Source organism: Hippocampus guttulatus, chromosome 3 (assembly GCF_054856545.1).
Source record: "Hippocampus guttulatus isolate MCC_2025c chromosome 3, RoL_Hgut_1.0, whole genome shotgun sequence".
Taxonomy (NCBI): Eukaryota; Metazoa; Chordata; class Actinopteri; order Syngnathiformes; family Syngnathidae; genus Hippocampus; species Hippocampus guttulatus.
In genome coordinates this window covers 29,340,475-29,360,076 of record NC_141263.1, presented here as the reverse complement: position 1 = coordinate 29,360,076, position 19,602 = coordinate 29,340,475, and the positions used below count along the sequence as shown (strand labels likewise).

The window sequence follows — 19,602 nt, the reverse complement described above, 5'->3', positions numbered from 1 at the left end:
GGTCGTGCGAACGAAACGCGCGCGCGCGGGGTGTGTGAGTCTCTCCAAATAGGAGTCGGCGAGTGTGTTCCAAATACCATTTATTCTACTTGCATGTTCACCCGGTAAACACTTATAACAAACTTTCATTGAAGTTAAAATGTTACAAAAACAAACCAAAATAAGTCCTTTGACGGTGGAAGTGGAAAGTGTGGAAAGCGCCCCCCCCCCCTCCCCAAAAAAAGGTCACGCACGCCGTGTGGCATCGGCCAAGTGATAACTTGGTGGGCAGCAAATGTTTGAAGACGGACGCGCTTCGGACCACCAGAAGTGTGTAAGCGGGCCTCGTCCGAAGAATTCAAGTTGCGGAAAAATGTTCAAGTCTCGCTTCTGCCACTTGACCGACGGGGCAAAACGGCCGGTTTTGGCGCGGCGGCGCTCTGGCATCAGACGTCCTCGCCGCTCCCGTTGAGGCCCAAAGCCCGGACCGCGTCCATGCCGACGCCGCTCTTCAGAGTCCTCCTCACTGCGCACACGCGTCCAAGGTGTCAATGGCACGCCAAACTTTGCTCGCTCGGGAACGGCGGCGGCCGACCCGCGCGCGGCTCTTCGGCCGCTTCGATGCGGCTCCCGGGCTTTCGCGCGACAAGCTCCAAAACGCCTCGGCGGTGTCGCCGCCGTTCAAACGACGGCTCTAAATACGCCGAACGAACTTCGTCGATCCCGTTACTTGAGCGACGTACCGGGAGACCAATCGGATGACGGATAAATCGCCGCTCACGCGCAAACAACGCCGCCGGGCGCTAAGCGCTAAGCTAGTCGGCTTCAAAGGTAGGGGTGCCCGATACGTCAAGCGCGCTCGACCCGGTCCCGAGTCGAGCGCGGAAATCGGTGTGTATCCGTGCGGTTCCATTTCGTTCGTGTTCAGAGAACCCGCCTGTAAAAAAAAAAAATTGGCTCTTCATCTCTGACTGGTTGGCACCGGGTTGGAATCGCCGGGGAATTTTCACCAGAGTTCATTTTCACTATTGCGGAGCGAAAAGCGTGACGTTCTCCGAGAGGCGGCGTGCGCGCGACGTTCGGCGGCGCGACGCGTTTGTCGTCAAACAGACGCAAGCCGAGATGGCCGCCGCGATGTCCCCGGAAAGCCGCCGGGACGCCCGCCGCTCGCTCGCTAAGCGCGACGATGGCTATCGGCTGAGCTCGGATTAGCGTCCTAGCGTGTTGCGACCACAACGCCGAGCCCAAACGCGGCGACGACCTCGTCGGACAAATCAAAGGAGCTGGGTCGCGGACGCGGTCTTGATATTCAGGACCGACGCCCCCTTCCCGATTCTGCCCAAAGTCATTCGCACGCTTACTGGACTTCCTGTTGAGTCGGGACCGCATTCGGGCCTTGGGACTGGACGTCCTGGCCGATGGGTTCCGGGTGACCGACTTGACCAGACGCTCCATGATGTCGTCGGCGGCGTCGTCGTCATCCTGAGGCGGCGAAGACGACGGCAAAGAAGACGGACTCTGGCGGCCCGCGCTCGCGGAACCTGCCGCGGGCAAACTCCGCTCAGACTTCCGGCTCCATCGACGACGGGGACATTTGACGGGTTCTCACCGCGGGCGGTGCGCGAGCGCCTCGGGGCTCGCCGTTCTTCGGTCAGCATCCGGGTCATGTTCCGGTGCTCCGCCTCCCGTCCCGGCTCGGGCGCCGCAGAGACGGGGGCGGGGCGGTCGGAAGGCGGCACCGCCCCCGAGAACTTCTCCGTCTGCGACCCCGGGACGGAAGCGTACGTTAGCGCGGGCGGGCGCGTTTGCGCGCGCGCGCGCGGGCGCCTTTACCTCCGTGATCATCTTGCCTCGCGTTTTAGTCCTCTCTCGGTGTTTTTCTCTCTTGCTCTTGAGCGTCAGCACCCTCTCTCGCGTGGTGCGATACTCCAGCGAGAACTCGCTGATGATGCGGCAGAAGGAGGCGACCTTGATTTGGCGCACCGACGCCGCCGGCTGGCCCAGGAAAAGCAGGAACGAGTGGAACCTGACGCGCGCACACGCGCACGTTGGGAGGCGGCGGCGCAAACGCCGGCGAGACGGGCCCGGCGCTCGGCGCCGCGCTGACCTGTTGACGACTCTCCTGTGGACCACCTTGAGGATGACGATGCGCTGCGTGCAGTCCTTCAGGAAGTCGGCCATCTTGTTCTTCAGAGCGCTTTTGGTCTCGTGCTTGGAGACCACCTTCAGGTTTTCCCAGGACGCTTTGCAGCGTCTCTCCAGCTGCACCAGATTCTCGGCCAGAAGCTCAAAGTCCACCTGAGGACGAGACGGCTCGAAACGAGAACGGGACGGGACGCCGGCGGTCGGGAGAGCGCAAAGAAATGAAACGAAACCCCCCCCCCTAAATATAAGTGAGAACGGGGAAAGAAAGATGACAAATACAAAGACACTCGTCGAACGACGGGGCACCTTGGCCGAGCGCGTGACGGCGGGAATCTCCGAGTAGACGTCGGAGGATTGCGGGTGTTTTTCCGCGATCAGGTTGCAGGTGTGATGAAGCAGCGACTGCCTGCGGACCGTGTCCTTCACCTCGGCCACCTTCTCCAGGTAGGCCAGCTCAAAAGCCGCCGCCTGCACGCACGCGCAGAGGACGGAGGGAGGGAGGTCAAGCGGCGCCGACGCGAGACGCAGGCGGCGAGCGTCGGCCAGCTGACGTGGGAGCCGTTGAGGAAGTTGCCGATGGCGAGCAGCGTGGCCAGGATCCTCCTGAAGGTCTGATTGGCGGCCAGCTGCTCCATGGCCAGCTTCAGGTCAAAAAGCGGCTCGGCGATCTCCTGCCGGCCCAAAAAGGCGTTTGGGTCACAATCGCCGCGACGGCGAGGCCCCCCCCCCCCCCCACACCTTCTCCAGAGCCTCGTAGTTGAGCTTGAAGGACCAGAGCTGCAGGCGGGGCGTCAAGGCGCTGACGGAGGCCAGGCCGGAGAGGAAGCGCTCGGCCGGCCCCAGCGGCACCTCGGGATTGGCCAGCTGGGCCTCCTGGATCCGACGCTTCTCCTCCTCCGTGGGCGTCATGCTCAGGATCTTCTGCGGAGCCAAAGGCAAAGGCCACGCCCGCAACGCCGGCGTGAAACAAATGAGCGCAAAACGGCCGATCCGCGGCTTTTGCTCGGGAAAACCACAAAGGATGGGGGAACGACCCGACGGGCCGCCGATGGCCTCGCTTGGCGACAACGGATGATTCAAATTCTGCTCGTTCGACAATCTGGGAGGAAGGAAAGGAAAATCATACCCCCCCCCCCCCTCCAGCAATTCGAATGAGGCGCCAATTTTTCTTGACATGGATTTGGGCTCTTTGCTGGGGTCGAAAACGCAGAGCCGACCGAGTTCAAGCAAGTGCACTTTTGCGCCAGGGCTCCCTCTGCTGGCGTTGGGGTGTCGCGCGCACTCGACTGCAGTTGGCCCGCTCGCCCGCCCGCCTTCCTTCCTTCCTTCCTTCCTTCCACGTTGGCTTTTCATTTTGAAGACGCGTTTGCTTGGAACCACTTCCGTGGCAATTGAACGTTGACACGCACGCGACGTCTCAATCTTTTTCTGCTCGACCGCTGCCGCCGTGGGGCCGACGCCCCCCGCCCGCCCCCACCCGTCGGGTACACTCCAAGTTTGTTCCGGAGCCTTTCCTTCGCGAGCGGCCCGGACGACCGATGGGTGAGAACGTCACGTCGCAGGCGCCGCGTCGCGCGGCGAGGCGCTACGTTCGCCCGCCGCGCGGCCGTCGGCTCAAAATCGGGCTGCGTCCGCGTGGACGGACGTCGGCCCGAGCCGCGCTACGTTCGGGCGAGGGCGCTAAGATGGGCTTCGGGGTCGCCCGAGTCCAGTGGAGACGCTCGCGGGCGGTTCCGACCGTCGCGGAACCCCCTCCGGCGATGCGACCCCCCCCCCCGGGCCCGGAGAGCGGGCGAGGAAGGAGAATCGGCACCTACCTCGATGCCTTCCTTGCTGATGGCAAACTCGTCAAAGTTGAGGATGGCGGTCTTGATGACGTGAACGGCGGGCAGGACCGTCATCCCGATGTTGATGGCGTTGCTCCGCTTGGAGTCCAGGACCAGGATCTCGGTCTTCTTGGTCTCCGGCGCTTTCTACGCACAAACGACCGGGCGGGCGGTCAAGCGACGCTCAAACAGATGAGGCGCGCTTTCCGGTCGGACGTCCCGAAAAGCGCCTTTGAGACTCGGACGATTCGTCGGGCCTCGACGGAGGACCTCCGAGAAAAATCAAGCCGAGGTCGGAGTCCATCCGCCCTCCGAGCCTACCTTGGCGATGGCCACCTCTTTGGCTCTGGACTCAAACAGGTGCTCGAGCCGCCCCGCGTCCACTTGCACCTTGTCCAGAGAGGCCCAGACGGTGCCCCGGCCAAAGCGACACTTGGCGGGCGGCTCCGTCTGCTTCAGTTCGCGCCAGAACAACTTCACCGTCTTCTTCTTCTTCCTCCCCAGGGGTGGCGCCGCCCCGGACGAGGGCGGAGGGGGAGGTGGCGGAGCGCCGGGGAGGGGCGGCGGCGGAGGCGGAGGAGGAGGAGCCGGGGCGCCGGGGAGGGGCGGCGGCGGAGGAGGAGCCGGGGCGCCGGGCAGGGGCGGCGGCGGAGGCGGAGGAGGAGGAGCCGGGGCGCCGGGCAGGGGCGGCGGCGGAGGCGGAGGAGGAGGAGCCGGGGCGCCGGGCAGGGGCGGCGGCGGCGGAGGAGGAGCCGGGGCGGCGGCGAGGGGCGGCGGCGCGGAAAGGCTGGAAGAGGCCGAGTCCGAGGCGTCCGCGTCCAGGACGTCGATGTCCTCCTCGTCCAGGAGGTCCGAGAAGTCCAAGTCTTTGATACGGAGGCCGGCGCCGCTCGGCCGAAGGTGGTCCCACGCGTCCCCCGGCCCGCCCGGCGGCAGCGGGGTCATCCGGGTGCTCTCCAGGCGCCGGGCGGGGCTCTCCGCATCCACGCTGCTCTGCTGACGCACGTAACGCCTCTGGACACAGGAGCGCAAGAGACGATCTTGCGCGGGCAAAGCTTTTCCCGGCGGGCGGCGACGTTCCGAGCATCTCCCGACCTGCCGCTCTTCGGCCAGTCTCGCCCGCGCCGCCCGGGCGGAGCCTTCCGGCCCTTCCGGGGAGGCGCCGCTCTCGCCGGGAGCGCCGGACTCCGCCCGGAGGCTGGACAGGCGCTCCGGCACCCCGGGCCCCCGCCCAGCTTCGGTCGAGCCGTCGCCTGGGAGGGAACGCAAAGAGGGTGAATTCGTTTGCCGTCAAAATACCGACGGCGTCGCAAACGTGACGGGCCGGACGCGGCCCGAGGGCGCCCAAGACGGCGCGAGGAGCGACCGAACGCGCCGCCGCGGCTCTCGCCGGCCTTTGTGTTTTTTTAACTCATTCGGTAGCGGCCGATTCTAGACCGAGTCCGAAAAGACGTTTAAATACGTCTTTGGGAGTGAATGCGTTCATCGTGTGGGGGCGTGGCCTCACCGGGCGGCGCGCGCTCGTCTACCGGAGCGCCGTCGGGGGGCGTTTTGGAGAAGAGCATGTCCAGAAAGAACTTCCTGTCATCGGAGAGCGTGCCGACTTGACGCCGGACGCCGCCTGAAAGCGGGGCGGGGGGGTCACCCGGGTCACGCGCCACCTCTGTGTCGACATACACGCACGCCAATCGGGACTTTTTTGATTTTGTTTTTGTTAGCACGCGCGAAGAGGCCGTCGTTGCGCAAAAGCACCGTCGGCCGCCCGTCCTCCGTTTTGCCGCTCGTCCTCCTGCGGCGCGGCCCCCCGCGCGACCGCATCCTCCGACGAGGGCCGCTCGGCGCGGCTCGGGCGTCGACTCCTCCTCTTCTTCTCCCGTTGGGTGGCGGCCAGACTGCGTAGGAAGGCGTCTCTGCGAGGGGGCGGAGTCAAGCGTTAACCGCGGCCCGAGCGGGCCGCCGCGCCCTCGGAAAGGCGACGGTCGGCGTTTCCCCGGTTACGCCGTCGAGGGCCCGCCTTTTCCTTTGGAAAGCGGGAGCAAATGAGGGCAGGGGGAAAACGCGCTCGATTTCAAAGCACCGAAGCCGCGCCGCCGATGAGCCGTCACCCAATTTGTCCGTCGCCGGCGAGGCAGCGCGCACAAGATGCACCTTTGCAACACACACACACACACGCCTCCGTACAAACCGGAAGTCACCCACACAGACTGGTTGCAAGCAGCCCAAGGTTTTGTTTTGTTTTAAGGGGGGGGGGGGGGGGCCCACGCGGAACAAAAGCAGCTCCCAGCATGCACAGCTTCAGCCGCCGGACTTACTCAAACCTCCTGAGAACGGGCTTGTCGTCCGCGTCGGCGTTGCGCTCGTCCGGGCTGCGGAGACGCGCGTGACATTAGCGCGACGCCGTCACCGAAACGGGCCCGCGCAACAACACGGGACCATCACCCGAGAGCGGCGGGTGACAAAAAAAAGGAAAGAAGGAAGGAAGAGGCGCCTACTCACCAGTGGAAAAGGTCATCCTCGCTGCGTGAGGAAAGAAAGAGCGCAGACAAAGGTTTTGAAGCGGCGCGACCGCAAGCGAGGGCGGCGGACTTTTGGCACGTTCTCGGGGAAGCGCGAGCCCCGCTCGCCTGCCGACGGAGCCGGGCTACTCACTTGGAAGACGTCCCGTCGACACCGGAACCATCCGAAGGGGACCTGCGCACACGGCGCCCGCGCCACAAGTGAGCGAGCGCGACGGCCCGCGAGCTACGGAGCGAGGGGACGGGGAAGAGGAGCGCTTACGGGAGGGCCGGCGTCTTTGCGCCGTCGTCATCGTCGTCGGGGTGGCGGGGGGGCGGCGGAGGAGCGGGAGAGTCCCCAAGCGACCCCGAAGGGCCGGAGGCGGCGCCGCCGGGGTCCGAGGCGGAAGGGGAGGAGCCGGCCGAGCGCCGACTCCCGCCGCCTTCCCGCTCGCGACGCTCTTTTCGCAGGTGAGGGGGCGGGTCCGGGGCGTCGCCGTCCTCGTGACGCAACGCGCTCTGCGCACCGAGCACTCGCGTAAAGCTCACACCACCCCCCCCCCCACACTTTTGAAAAGCGTGGCTTTGAAAAGGACCCACCTCGTAGATGGCCAACTGCGCCCCCAGCTCCGGCTCGACGGCCGCGCGGCCGAGGTTCCCGCGGACCACCTCCTCCATCTTGAGGCTCTCCAGACAGTCGGTGACGTCGTAGAAGGAATCCTGGTCGGGAAGCGCCGCCAGAGTTTTGTTGACCAAGGTCATGGCGAAGACCGGGAGCTCGCCGTCGCCGGCCGCCGTCGTCTCGCGGAGGACGTCCATCACGTACGACCACGGCTTGGCGCCTAACCCGCAAGGGCGCTCGGGATGACGAAAAGTTTGCGTACGGCGCGCGGGGGGAAGGAGCGGCGCTCGCCTACCTCTGCGGCCGTCCGCGGCGTTGACGGCGCGGATGAGCGACGGGCTGTTGGACTCTTTGTATTCCACGAAGACGATGAGGAGCTTGAGGGACGTCTTGACCAGCAGGCGAGACTGAAGGCGGACGACGCGCGGCGAGGCTCGGTTAGCTCTCCCCTTGCCGCGCGTGGCGCTCGACGGTCCCCCCCCCCCCCCCCCACTGACCTGACTCCCCGTCAAGGTGTAGAGCCATTCCAGGGTTTCGCTGTGGTTGATGACCCCGTTCATGCCGTCCACGAACAACATGATCTGACTCAGAGCTGAGAGCGGGCGCAGAGGGGGGGGGGGGGGGGGCGTGAGCGGACGGCGGGGACGGCGCGGTCGCGGCGGGCGGGCGGGCGGGCGCAACCTCTGAGGATGTAGTTCTGGTAGTTGTGGTCGGCCTCGGCTCCCACTTTGACCAAGCACGACAATCCCTCGGACGCCACGAACTCCGGAACCAGGTCTTTGTCGTCCTGCGGCGACAAGGCGACGGACGGGTGACGCGGCGGCCGCGACCTCGCGGGCGCGGGCGCGGGCGCCGGCGCCGCCTTACCTGGAAGAGCTGCTTGAGGGAGAAGAGCGAGCGGCGCAGCTCCGGCCCGTGACTGTTGTACAACTTCTCTGCCGGACGGGGCCCGGAAAGGGGGAAGTTCACGTCACCGCGGCGACGGCATCACCGCGCCCTTCCCGACCGGCCCGTATGTTCGCGCTTTGCGCTCGGGGAGTCGGGCGCCGGCCGCCGATTCCCCGGGCGCGTCCGAGTCTCGGCCGCGCGCCTTTCGCCGAGCCCGCCCGAGCCGCGCGCGCTCCCCCCGCGAGCGGCGGTCGGTCTTGTCGAGCTTTGGTCGCCAAGATGCCGACGCCGCCCGCACCGCGTCCGACCATCAGTTTGATCGATCCGCGCGCGCAAAAGGAAACTGGCCTCATGTCTCGCTCTGGCTGGCACACACACTCTCTCACATACACACACACACACACACACACACTCCGAAGTCTGCAGACTCATATCAGCTGCATACAGCTAAACAAAGACCGACGGCAAAAACGAAAGCGGAGCATTTCAAGCTTTTAAATTGAGAACAAATCCGCTGTGGAAAGCCATCCCGATGAATTGAAATGAGAACCGAAACCGCGATCGGGAGCAAGTCATCACTGCGACACGTTCAAAAGTTCCAAAAGGGCTTTTGTGCGACGCCAACTCGTAAGAGCCGAGCGCTCGTGCGTGTGTCACACAGGATGCGTGTTGTGTGGAGACAGGAAGCGGTCCTGATAAAGTTAGCCTGGTATTTCCTGTTAGAGGCAAAAAGGAAAAAAAAGAAGAAGGAAGAAGTCCATTCGAAACCCCCCTCCCCCCCCCCCCCCAAAAAAGAGCGGAGAAGCCGACTAAAAGTCGTCGCCGTCGACAGAAACCAAAATGGCCACTTTGCAACGAGGCGGCCTCATCAGCAAAAACAAGGAAGGAGCGTCAGGAAAGCGAGAGGCCGCCGGGCGCAAGGCAGTCACGAGCGTCGCCAGACTCGCCGACGGTCAACCCGAGCGGGCGACGCCACCGAGCGCCACGTCGTCCGACGGGAGCGAGCGCGAGGCCGACCGACGTCGGGAAAGCGCCGACTCCGACCGCGGGCCGGCGGAACTCATTGGAAAGCAAGTGCCAATTACCCAGGATGGCGTGGACCCGCACAGACAATTGCGTCCTCAGCGTCAAGAGGGGCTTCTTCCCGTTCCTGGAAACAGACACAAGGCATATCGCGCCGATGACCGCAGGCGGGAGGGGGAGGGGGCCTTTGTTGCACAATCGTCGCGCCGAACGAGACGTCCCCCCCCCCCCCCCTCGGCTGACCGTTTGGGTTTGTCGCTTGAGCCTTCAGCCCAAACGCTCAGTCGGGTGACAAAAAAAACAAAAACAAAAGGAAACCTTTTGGGGGGGGGGGGGGGGAGGCGATCGGACGCGGGCCCGGGTCGACCGCCAACGACAACCGATCTGGAACGGGCGCGGATGCCAAGGACGGACGCGAGGAGGGGCGGGCGCTCGGACGGCATCCCGCCCGTTTCGCTCGACTCGACGCTCCTTTCGACGCGCGGCTTCTTGAGCCCGCGCGACCGCGACCGAGCGGATGCGCGTCTGCGATCCCGCGCGAGAAGGTGCTCTCGTGTGCGGGTGTGATCGACTTCGAGTCTCGCCAGTGAATGCGCGCGTGACTGCGAACTCCATACTTCTTGAGTATGCGTGTGTTGATCCGAGGGCAACGCGCGTTCTAAAAATGTGTCATGACGCCGGCGTGCCGGGATGAGGGCATGGAAACTTGGACAAATATGGGAAGGGGGGGGGGGGAGGGAAGCAGGCGAAAGAAGGACGCTTTCTTTCCAGGCCAGAGGAGCAAGTCTGCACGTTTTCTCGGGGGACGAGCGGCACACGCGCGTGGCGAAAAGCGGTTAAAGGCGGATCGGGAGACGGCGCGGGCCAAAGGCACCCGGCTTGCCGCGCCGCAAGGGCGCTGGCGGAAACGGACGCGCGCGGCCGTCCTAACTTCGGCCTTTCATCGGAGCCGTCTCGGGGGGGGGGGGGGGGCTGTTGAAGGGGACGCGACGGTTGCCGCGGTCACGTGACCCAAGAAAGGGCCGATCGGTCCTAGCTGAGCGACCGTAACCGTGCTGTCATTTGCAGTCGTCAGCGAGCGGCAGAAGGCCCCCCCCCCCCCCCCGACGCCTCCAAACGGCCGCACTTTGCCGCGTCGGGATGAACGGCAGAAATGTGGGGCTCGACTTCCCCTTTTAAGGCTTTGGGCTGTGCAGATAGCCGGCGGTTGCCGCGGCGACGGCCTCTTACGCGACATCCTGGTAGAAGTTCTCCAGCTCGTCACGCTGCTCCGCCAGAGACAGCTCCAAGTCCAAGTAGTTGCCTTGAGGACACACCTGCAACGTGCACTCCTCCAACTGACACACACACACACAGCAAGCAGTGAAATGAAAAGTGTTGGGCCAAAAATGAGGAGGTTTCTTGTTTTGCCGCGCCAAGGCATCCCCTCGGCTCAGTTGCCCCCCCCCCCCCCCCCCCGTCTCCAAAGCCTCCCTCTTATCCGTGACAAAAACTCAAAATACACTTTGGGGCGGCTCCATTTTTGGCACACGCGCGCGTCGCAGCGGCGGCGGCTCCCGCGGGCGCGGCCGCGAACGGCGGCCCGCGCGAGACGACCGGTCCGTTGGCATTCTGCGAGGAGCGCGGACACCCTTTCACAATAAAAGTCCCGGGCGCCCGGCTCCAAGTTTGGACGCGCGGCGACGGCGGAGAAGGTCTTCCCGTCGCCTCGGTGACGGGAAGACGGCGCTCTTATCGACACGCGCGCGAGCGCTCTTTGCCAGCCCCGCCCCTTTCCTTCCTCGCGGCGCACGGCGGCCGCCGTTCTGACGTTCGCCGAAAACCGTCGCGCGCGTGTACGTGAACGCAAAACGCAGAGAGGCGCATTTCGACAAACCGAACGCGAGACGAGACGAGACGAGACGCGCCAACCCCGTACGCGCCTCGACACGCGCGCGCACAAAACCGCTGGCGGGCGCACGCGCTCGAGGAAGAGAATCGCAGCATCCTCCGCATTTGTAACCCAAACGCCAACATTGCGGACGGCTCAAAACGCAAGTTGGCGCACGGAAGAGGAGGAAGGGGAAGGAGCGGCCGATCGGGAGCGTCGGCCAAAGAAAATGGAGAGAGCCGGCGCGCGGCGTCACGTGCCGCAAAGCCCGCTGGCGCCAAAGAAGCGCTTTGGTGTCGCGGCTCGCCGGTCAAAGTTTCCCATTTTGCGCCTGGAAAAAAAAACTCGAGTCAGAATCAAAGATTTGGAAGGCGTCGCCGATCTGCCGAGACGGTCCCGACGAGCGGGAAGCGCGAGGCGAGAGCCGACGGTCGGCATCCGGCCGTCGAGACTTGACACGCGCCGCCGCCGCCGCCGCCGCCGCCGAGCCCTTCCGGATTGCAGAAGCCGAGCCGCCGAAATCAACCCGATGCGGCTTTTAAGCGACGACGCGTCGGGGGCCAACGGTCGCCCGTCCTCGCCGCTCGTCTCGTCTTCGCTCGCGGTGGAAAAAGTAGTTGCCTCCTTCCCGTTTCCCGTCTTCTTTGCACGATTATCACGCGCGGGCGGGATCGCGTTCATCAAACCGTCCTCGGCCCGCGGCGCCTTTTTCCAAAAGTCTTGAGGATCATCGAGACGTCTTTTGTGTTCTTTTTGGACTTTTCCTCTCGTTCCTTATCGCAACTAATTGGGAGAGTTTGAGTCTTTCCAGTGACGGCGGTATCGCCGGAATGAGTGTCCCTACATTTTAGCCGGGAGGCGCGGCCTTTGCGGCTCAAAGTACTTTGGGACGAGATATTGAATGGTGACAATGTCGTTTGTTTGTTTTCACAATCGCTAATATCCATCCGTCCGTTTTCCCATCCGCTTTATCCTCACAAGGCTCGCGGGGGGGGGGGGGGGGGGGGCACCGGAGCTTGTCCCATCTGTCTTCGGGCAGTGGGCGGGGGACACCCTGAACCGCTTGCCGGCCAATCGCAGGCAGAGACCCGCGACCGTCCGCGCTCACGCTCGCACCTCGGGACGATTCAGAGCGTTCAAACAGCCTGCCGTGCATGTTTTGGGAAGGTGGGAGGAAACCGGAGTACCCGGAGAAAAACCACGCGGGGCCGGGGAGCGCGTGCAAACTCCACACGGGAAGGGCGGAACCGGGATCAAAGCCACGGACGACCGCCCCGGTATACAAAATAAAAACTAGGAAACAATATGTTCGTTCCTTCTTCGTTCATTCGTTGTTGTAGTGCAAATAATTGCTCCTCAAATGAGGTCAGAAACAAAACTCCTCGGAGCGAGGAGTGGCTTCGTGCCCGCGGGTTTTTTTTTTACGCGACGGCCAGAGATGCATTTTTTAAAAGTTGCGTTTTCCCTCATTTTGAATGACACCGCGGTTAACTTGTCGGCTTCGCTATTTCGTTCCCGCGATGATGAAAAGAGACCAGACTCCTTTGAAAAAAAGGGCAAGTTTAAGGTGTGAAGAGAGCGCCTTTTGACGACTTGAGCGTTTCTTTTTGCTCTTTGGACACAAAAAGAGGTGACGGACGGATTTCAACGTGAAGCCGAATTGGTTCTCAATGGCTTCTTTGCCGGAATGAGTCACCCGGCGCGCGCAACGGGCACGCGCGCGCCGGCTCGACGACGTCATTTGGCAACGGCGTTCGGCGAAGGCTGACGTCGCCACCTGCCTCGCTCACCTTTAGGGGCGCGTCCAGCAGCTTGTGTACGACCGGAAGGAGTTGATTGAGCGCCGCGTTCTCGTCCAAGTCCAGCGAGGGGGGCCGCCGAGGTTCCGGAAAGTTGGTACAGATGAAAGGATCCTGGTCCAGTAGGAACTGGACCCGGCAAGTGACCACAGACATACTCGACGAGTCGGCCGGCGCGAGCTCCGACATTGGAAAATGACGCCACGCCCGCTCACAGCGGCGCCTTTTAAGTGAGCTCCAAACAAGCCTCGTGCACGAAGAGCAACGACTTCCGCGTTGGCCCTTCAAAATAAAAATACACCGGCATAAAAAAACAAATGCATTTTGGAGCTCCACGTGTTGCGTGCGCTCCCGTGCGTCACTTCCTGTCACGTGGGAGCGAACACATTTACGCACTGTCACCCGTGTTGGCTGAAACTTTGATGCCTAAGGCAAAAAGGTTCATCCCCAACACACGCCCCCCCAAAAAAAGAAAAACATGAAACCACGGACATACATATATATATATATATAGCAATATATATATATATATATTGCACTTATATTGAACTGTGTACAGCTCTCTTTATCTACATTTATTTTGTGCTTGCAAACACTTTTTTTTTTCTACCCCCCCAAATTTGCTGCTGCAGACTGTAAATTTCCCCAGTGTGGGACAAATAAAGGATATATTAATCTTAATCAGAACACATGTTAACCTCCAGCAAACCTCGTTAATCATTTAAGCTTTAGAAATACAGTCAAGGGAATGTCTTAACAGCACGCAGGTCGTAGGGCTCGAATTTGGCCCTGGCCTTCCTGCATGGGTTTTCTCCGGCTACTCCGTTCCCCCCCCCCCCCCCCCCCCCCCTACATTCCCCAAACATGCATGGCAGGTTTATGGAACGCTCGAAATTGTCCTTCGGTGTGAGTGTGAGCACGGATGGTCGTTTGTCTCTGTGTGCCCTGCGATTGGCTGACAACCGGTTCAGGCTGTACCCCGCCTATTTGCTCCAAGACAGCTGCGATGGGCTCCAACACGCCCGCGACCCTCGCAGGATCAGAGGATTTGAAAAAGGATGGACGCATGAAAGAAGTTTATTCATCCTTATGTTTTCTTCGAGACATTTGTGTTTGCTTGATTTATTTTGATACTTATCAACTAATCGAAATGTTCATTATAAGAGTTTCAATGAAACATTTAGGGAGTGGTGGCGTCAAATCCAAGATCTAAAGTTACACGAGAGCGTCCTCTTGCGGTCAGTCCATTACACTGCCTCTTCGGGGGTTCGGCGCGCATGAAATCCATCCATCCGTTATCTGGACCGCTTCGGTTTGGCTCCGTTTTGGAAATGCTTCTTTTTCCTTTTCTCCGGTCGGCAGAGGGCACTGCGGCCTCATTCAAACGCGCGCCGGCATCGCAACTTTCCACGTTTTCAGCATTCCAAAGGCAGACGCGACGCGATTGACTGCGGCTCGCAAAGGCCACGCGAGAGACTCCGAGGACGTGACCTTTGACCTGCGACACTTTGGCCGAGAGCGCCGCGCTCGCCGTCTCGTCTGGACACCCCACTCGACCGGGACAGAGGTTAAACGCGGAGCCCCGCCCCGCCGCGCACACTCGGGCGAGGTGACATTTGCCTCCATTCTTCTGGCAAACAACGAGACGGACAAGATGAACGACGAGAACAATTCTCCGAGGTCCCCGGACGCACGTTTAGCCTCCGCGCGCATCGCTCGACCCCAGACACATCCGTGCGCACGTTGGAACCGAACGCATCCGCGCAAAGGAAACGCGCGCGCGCGGACGAAGCAAACACGCACGCTGGGTGACCCCGCGCCCGCGTGACCTCCAACAAGAGAGCGTGCGCGCCAATGTGTTTCGTGCGTGCGCGCGAAGCGATTGCGTTATCGGCTTCCCGGAGTTTGCCGATAGAGCACACCAAAGAGGCAGAAAGACTAGCCCCGCCCCCTGGCCCGCTGAGCCTATCGGGAGCGCGAAGGACTGCGCCCCTTGAATATTTCCTCTCCGACGCCCGTCGGGCATTTTTGTTTGCCCGTTTCAATGATCGGCAGACTTTTCTTGCGAAGGTATTGTATGACGTTCCCGTTAAGACCGCCGTCTCACCTGGGAAGACAACTTCCAACGTGGAATCGTCAAAAGGGCTGGCGTTCTTGGCAAAGTCCGGTCTCCGAGAATTTGAAATGTCGGTACATATTTTAGCAAGCTTCATGAAATTTGCCATGTTTTCATTGCTTTCGCGGGCCACATAAAATGATGTGGCGGGCCAGATCCGGCCCCCGGGCCCCGCCTTTGACTTAGCATAAAAAAAATAAATAACAAAGACACCAAGTTGCAGACACAAATTGCGTTTGTGAAATGACCGCCGATGACGTCGAGGATTAAAAGGCCAAACGACTCCCGGTGCCCCCCCCCCCCCCCAAACAGTCGAGTGTGGGCTGAAACTCAAGAGTCTGGAATCGGGAGGAGAAGCTAAGGGTCTCGAATCAAAAGGGTCTACGGTCGAGAGCCTTCAATCAAAACTCTCGGGGAGTTCGGACACCGCAAAGAAAAGTGTCGAGACCAAAGTCAAAAGACTCCAGAGGGGAGAGTCGCAGGTCTTGGGTCTCGAGTCCACTTTTTCTTTGTTTTTTGGCAAGGCCGTCCGTGTCAAGTGCGACAATGACTTTGTCACGTAGGACTCTGGATTCGAACAGACTCGACTGCCGCAAAAATACATTGGTTAAAAACGACGCAAATGTCCACCCGACAGGATTTTATTATCGTTTCACTCAAGAGCACAAAAAGATCAATGAGAAAAAAAAATCTCGTCTCCAATTGCGTCAATAAATAAGATTGGATGCCGTCGGTCTAATTTCAACACGTTTCATTTCGTGAAAGCCTGACGAGGACCCGCGAGGAGCGCAGCATCAAACAAAGTCAAGCGGAAGCCATCGTAACCGAGCTAGCGGCCCGTCGCGCCGTTGCCGCAAAAAACATATTTAGTGTTAGCCATGCTAGGGAAAAGAACATGCTCATGAATATTTAACGGGAGACATTCTCAGGGGGAAGGAACACGCTAATCAACTTTAGCATTAGCCACGCTGGGGAGAACATGCGAATAAACGGAAGACGAACGGAGGTTCGGAACGCCGAGCGCGTTCGGCGTGACGCCGAGCGTGCCGATGAACGTCGAGCCGTGAAAAACGCTAACGCGCGCTCCAAAGCCCGAGAGTTCGGAATCCGGGGTCGGCGTTTCAAGGGCAAAGTCCGCAAAGGAGAAAAAGCGCCATTACGGGGTCTCAAATGACCACGGCAGAACCTCGAATGAAGAGTCGAGAGTCGGGCGTCCGTCATCAACAGTTGAGAATCCAGAAGGTTCATTCCGGAATCACCTCGGAGCGCCGACCGCCGGGAGGCGGGCGTCACGGACGACGTCGGCCCGAGGCTCGACGGTCGCCGGTCCGGAGTCGAGAGACCGGACTCAAGAGTCGGGAGTCCGCGGTCAAAAGGACCCGTGTCGAGAGTTAACGTGTATGACCCAGAGCCCGCGGCGCACGCGCTCGAGCGGAACGTCCCGAAGCGAGAGGAGGAAGGCTCGAGAGTGGAACCGGAATCGAAGGGGACGGAGAAGCCGGCCGGGGGAGCCGAGCCGAGACGCGAGGGTCTCGTTCCCGGCGGGGGGGAGGCGGCGGCCGGCCGGCTCACTGGTTGTTGGGGGCGGGGCCGGCGTCGGGGTTCCCGGAGGGAGGCTGCGCGTTGTCGGCCAGGTTGTGGGCGTGCTCCAGGAAGAGGTCTTTGAGCACGCTCAGCTCTTTGCTGAGCAGCTTGATTTTGGCCTCCAGACGCTCGTTCTCCTCCTTGAGCTGGTTGACCCTCTGCTGCGTGTCCATGGCCTTCTGCTTGCTGCGCTGGCGACTCTTCTTCACCGCCAGGTTGTTTCGCTCGCGCCGCTGACGGTACTCGTCGCTGTCCTTGTCCGCCGACGACTTCTTCATCTTGCCGGGGGCGGCGGCCTCGCCGCCGGGGGACGACGGCCGGGCGGGGGCGGCCGAGGCGCGGCTCCGACTCCGGATGACGCCGGCGCCGCTGGGTTCCGATGACGTGACTTTAGGCTGCGACGGCCGGCTCATTTGCGTGACCGCTGACCGGCGGGTGAAGACGGGCACCTGAGGGACCACGACGCCGCACATTCAGACGCCCGGCAGAAAAATCATCATCCTTCTTTTCCGTCGTCAACGCGGACGCCGGCAAACGGGGGACGAGGATAACGCCGGTCGACGGTAACTTTTGATCGACGCCTATCTCGCGAAGCGCATCGGATCGCATTCATTTCGGGTTTTCAAGTTGGACCTCCAAAAGCTTGCGCAACACCGATTTAGCCACGCGCTGTCATTTCTAGCGTTGACATTACAGAGAAGAAAAAAAAAAAAAAAAGCCTGACGCGGACAGCTAAGTCTTATTCCCACGGGAACCTTTGTGACAATTGAAAAAACCTTTTTAACCCATTCGGTAGCAGCCAATTCTAGACCACGTCTGAAAAGACGTGTAAAAACGTCTTTGGGAGTGAATGAGTTAAAAATCTCTTTTTCGTGACCGGACGCTACAGCTTCTTGTTGCTTTCGAACTTAGCTTGTAGCAGACGTTTTCAGCATGACGTCTTTGATCCGCCGGTGAGGAGGAGGACACTTTGATTCGCTCCTCTTTCACCTAGAACCGCTTCAGACAACAAAGCGTCTGCAGGAAAAGTGGCTCCGATTGCACGACCGTCTTATGTGTTGTTTAGTCATTTTATGTTGGCTGTTCTTTGGATGGCTCCTCTTGTTGTCTGTTTGAGAGGGAAGAAATTTCATCTGCGCTGTATGTTGCACATTTGACAATAAAGTTGTACTTGACTTGACACCGGAGCAAAAGCTCAGCATCACGTCATAACGCGATCCGTTGCACATTTGAAGTCGGGCAAGCAAACTTTGTTTGGATTTCGCATTTTAAGACACATGGCAACTCGGGGTGCTCCACGCAGCCAGGCGCGCAACATCCACAAGCAATTTAACAAACGCAACGCAAATTGACTTTTTTTTTTTTTTAATCCCGTTATGTTGTTGATATCACGTTATGACGTGATAGGTTCAAGGTGATAGGTTAAACTGCACCAAGTTTGACTTGCGCATTCGGAAACGCAAAATGAAGCAACTCTTTCCTGACGTCCCTGTCTTCTTTTTCATACATTCACCCCCCCCTCCCCCCAAAAAAAACCCACTATGACTATTTGACACAGTATTACAGAAGAGCAGTGTCGTTTCGATTTATAAGACACCGAAAAAGACTGATCAGAACCGAATGTGAGCCGTGTGTGTGCGTCGTCTTTGTCAAATACTATTTGCAGTATTTTAAAAGGGCGGTGTAGCGACGTTAGAAAAGACTCGGAAGGAATTGCTTGCTTCTGTTTGTGAGGAATGCCAAAGTCAAACCCCGGCGCGTTTGAACGTGACAACCGATCACGATTCAACATGTCGACTGACGTTCAAACGTCGATCGTTATCATGTCGTTAGGTGACGCGGGGCCTTCCTTCCTTCCCGCTTTGGCAGCCGCGCGCTTCTACGACAACAACATCGAAAGGGCGCCCCAGAAAACTCAAACAAAAGCGCCCGACGAGCATTTGCGCCGCGGTTGGCGGAGGCGTTTCTCTTGCGCATGCGTGACGCTCCCGGCTGGAAACGAGCGGCCGGCCGTCTTCTTGCCTGCCGTTGCATCATCGGGGAACTCCGCGTTCACTCGGAAGCCGACTCCAATGACGCATAAACGACACATTACCGAGACAAACGGGAGCGCGCGCTCGGCCGAGAGGCTAACGCGGCTAAGCGAGAGCGGCGTCGTTTCGCTTCTCCGGACTACTTTGCGGCACACTTTAGCTCGTCCGCGGCGCCCGCGAGGGCGCCACGCGACCTGACGCCAAAGCGGACGAGTGGCTCCGTGAAAGCCGACGGCGTCGAACGAGCCCCGGTACGGTTTCCCTTCCCGTCTTTGTCAACGTTGACGCCGACGCTCGCGCCTAGCTTCTCGGCACGTCGCGCTACTGGCAGGCGCCGGCGTTTTTCCTGCGTCGAAAAGCTACGTTACCTTGTTCGGGGCGACGCTAGCGTGAAGAAGCGGTGACAAATGACAAGGTTGGGACTAAAGTTTCCGCTCGAATCGCCCCCAAAGTCGCCGCGCGCTCGCGCTGTTTTGGTTTCCAACATGGACACGAGCCGATTGCGAAATCTCTTTGGCCATGTAGGGCAATGTCTGGCGCCGGCCAATCACGGGCGGCCCGACCGCCGGCTCGACCAATCGCGATGGAGAATGGCCGACATGACGCAACCCTGGATACGAATGACGTGTCGTTGAACCAATAGCCGGTTGAACTCGATGGAACGAGCTGACACACGCGCGACCTCATCATCTCCGAGACCGGGAAATTGTTCAACGGTCCAAAATACGAGCGCACCGCTCCACGTCGAACACCGAGACGAGAAACCTTCGATTAGGCGCCTCCCCCGTGACGGCCGCCAGGCTTCCCGCGCCGGTGTCAACCCGGGGCAAAAGCGAGTCACTTTTCTTTCCAAAACAACATAGGCAACAGCACTGCATATTACTTTCAAATGTGAAAAAAATAAAATGGCTCGGGGAGTCGAACGTCCTAAAATCAGCCGCTCGAGTTGAACTTGACAAAAAAAAAAACCTAAGCGACACCGCCTGATCAGGGCGCAGGGTTGCAATTGTGGCAACAAAAGAAAAAAAAATCGAAAGAAGAAAATTCATTCGCAATCCTAAACACATGTTTTGTTTCGTTTTTGTCTTCTCTCCCACGACGTGATTCTTCTCCCGCGGCCAGCGTCTGTTCCGGCATTCGCGCGGCTAATTATGCAAATCGGACGACGGCGTCATTTAGCGACTTTTAAGACAAAAACAGCTACTTTCCTTCGCGAGGCGTT

General features: G+C 60.4%; 2 protein-coding genes across 10 annotated transcripts; both read right to left on the bottom strand.

The window, feature by feature from the left end:
* Nucleotides 1-63: 63 nt before the first annotated feature.
* fhod1 (formin homology 2 domain containing 1) lies at nucleotides 64-12,856 on the bottom strand. Of its 6 annotated transcripts, XM_086108102.1 has the most exons (25): nucleotides 12,639-12,856; nucleotides 10,209-10,315; nucleotides 9,041-9,105; nucleotides 7,935-8,002; nucleotides 7,749-7,854; nucleotides 7,565-7,659; nucleotides 7,363-7,474; nucleotides 7,046-7,287; nucleotides 6,729-6,964; nucleotides 6,600-6,641; nucleotides 6,447-6,467; nucleotides 6,263-6,316; nucleotides 5,703-5,860; nucleotides 5,458-5,613; nucleotides 5,046-5,203; nucleotides 4,272-4,964; nucleotides 3,942-4,097; nucleotides 2,863-3,045; nucleotides 2,676-2,795; nucleotides 2,431-2,592; nucleotides 2,087-2,277; nucleotides 1,813-2,005; nucleotides 1,589-1,739; nucleotides 1,341-1,520; nucleotides 64-505 (listed from the first exon to the last, which is right to left on the bottom strand). In XM_086108102.1, the coding sequence occupies exons 1-25, from the start codon at nucleotides 12,834-12,836 to the stop codon at nucleotides 426-428; spliced, it is 3,927 nt and encodes a 1,308-aa protein (XP_085964228.1). In that variant the 5' UTR covers nucleotides 12,837-12,856; the 3' UTR covers nucleotides 64-425. The 6 variants fall into 6 exon arrangements, with proteins under 6 accessions (XP_085964228.1, XP_085964226.1, XP_085964225.1 ...); XM_086108100.1 differs by having other exon boundaries at nucleotides 4,272-5,203; XM_086108099.1 differs by having other exon boundaries at nucleotides 1,813-2,277.
* A 2,532-nt stretch (nucleotides 12,857-15,388) lies between these two features.
* On the bottom strand, nucleotides 15,389-19,601 carry cebpg (CCAAT enhancer binding protein gamma). 4 transcript variants are annotated; one of them, XM_086108096.1, is made up of 2 exons: nucleotides 18,748-19,601; nucleotides 15,389-16,787 (listed from the first exon to the last, which is right to left on the bottom strand). In XM_086108096.1, exons 1-2 carry the CDS (start codon nucleotides 18,865-18,867, stop codon nucleotides 16,332-16,334), a joined length of 576 nt encoding a protein of 191 aa, XP_085964222.1. In that variant the 5' UTR covers nucleotides 18,868-19,601; the 3' UTR covers nucleotides 15,389-16,331. The 4 variants fall into 4 exon arrangements, with proteins under 4 accessions (XP_085964222.1, XP_085964220.1, XP_085964221.1 ...); XM_086108094.1 differs by having other exon boundaries at nucleotides 15,389-16,796; nucleotides 18,749-19,593; XM_086108095.1 differs by lacking the exon at nucleotides 18,748-19,601 and adding an exon at nucleotides 17,261-18,741 and having other exon boundaries at nucleotides 15,389-16,796.
* Between the last annotated feature and the right edge of the window lies 1 nt (nucleotide 19,602).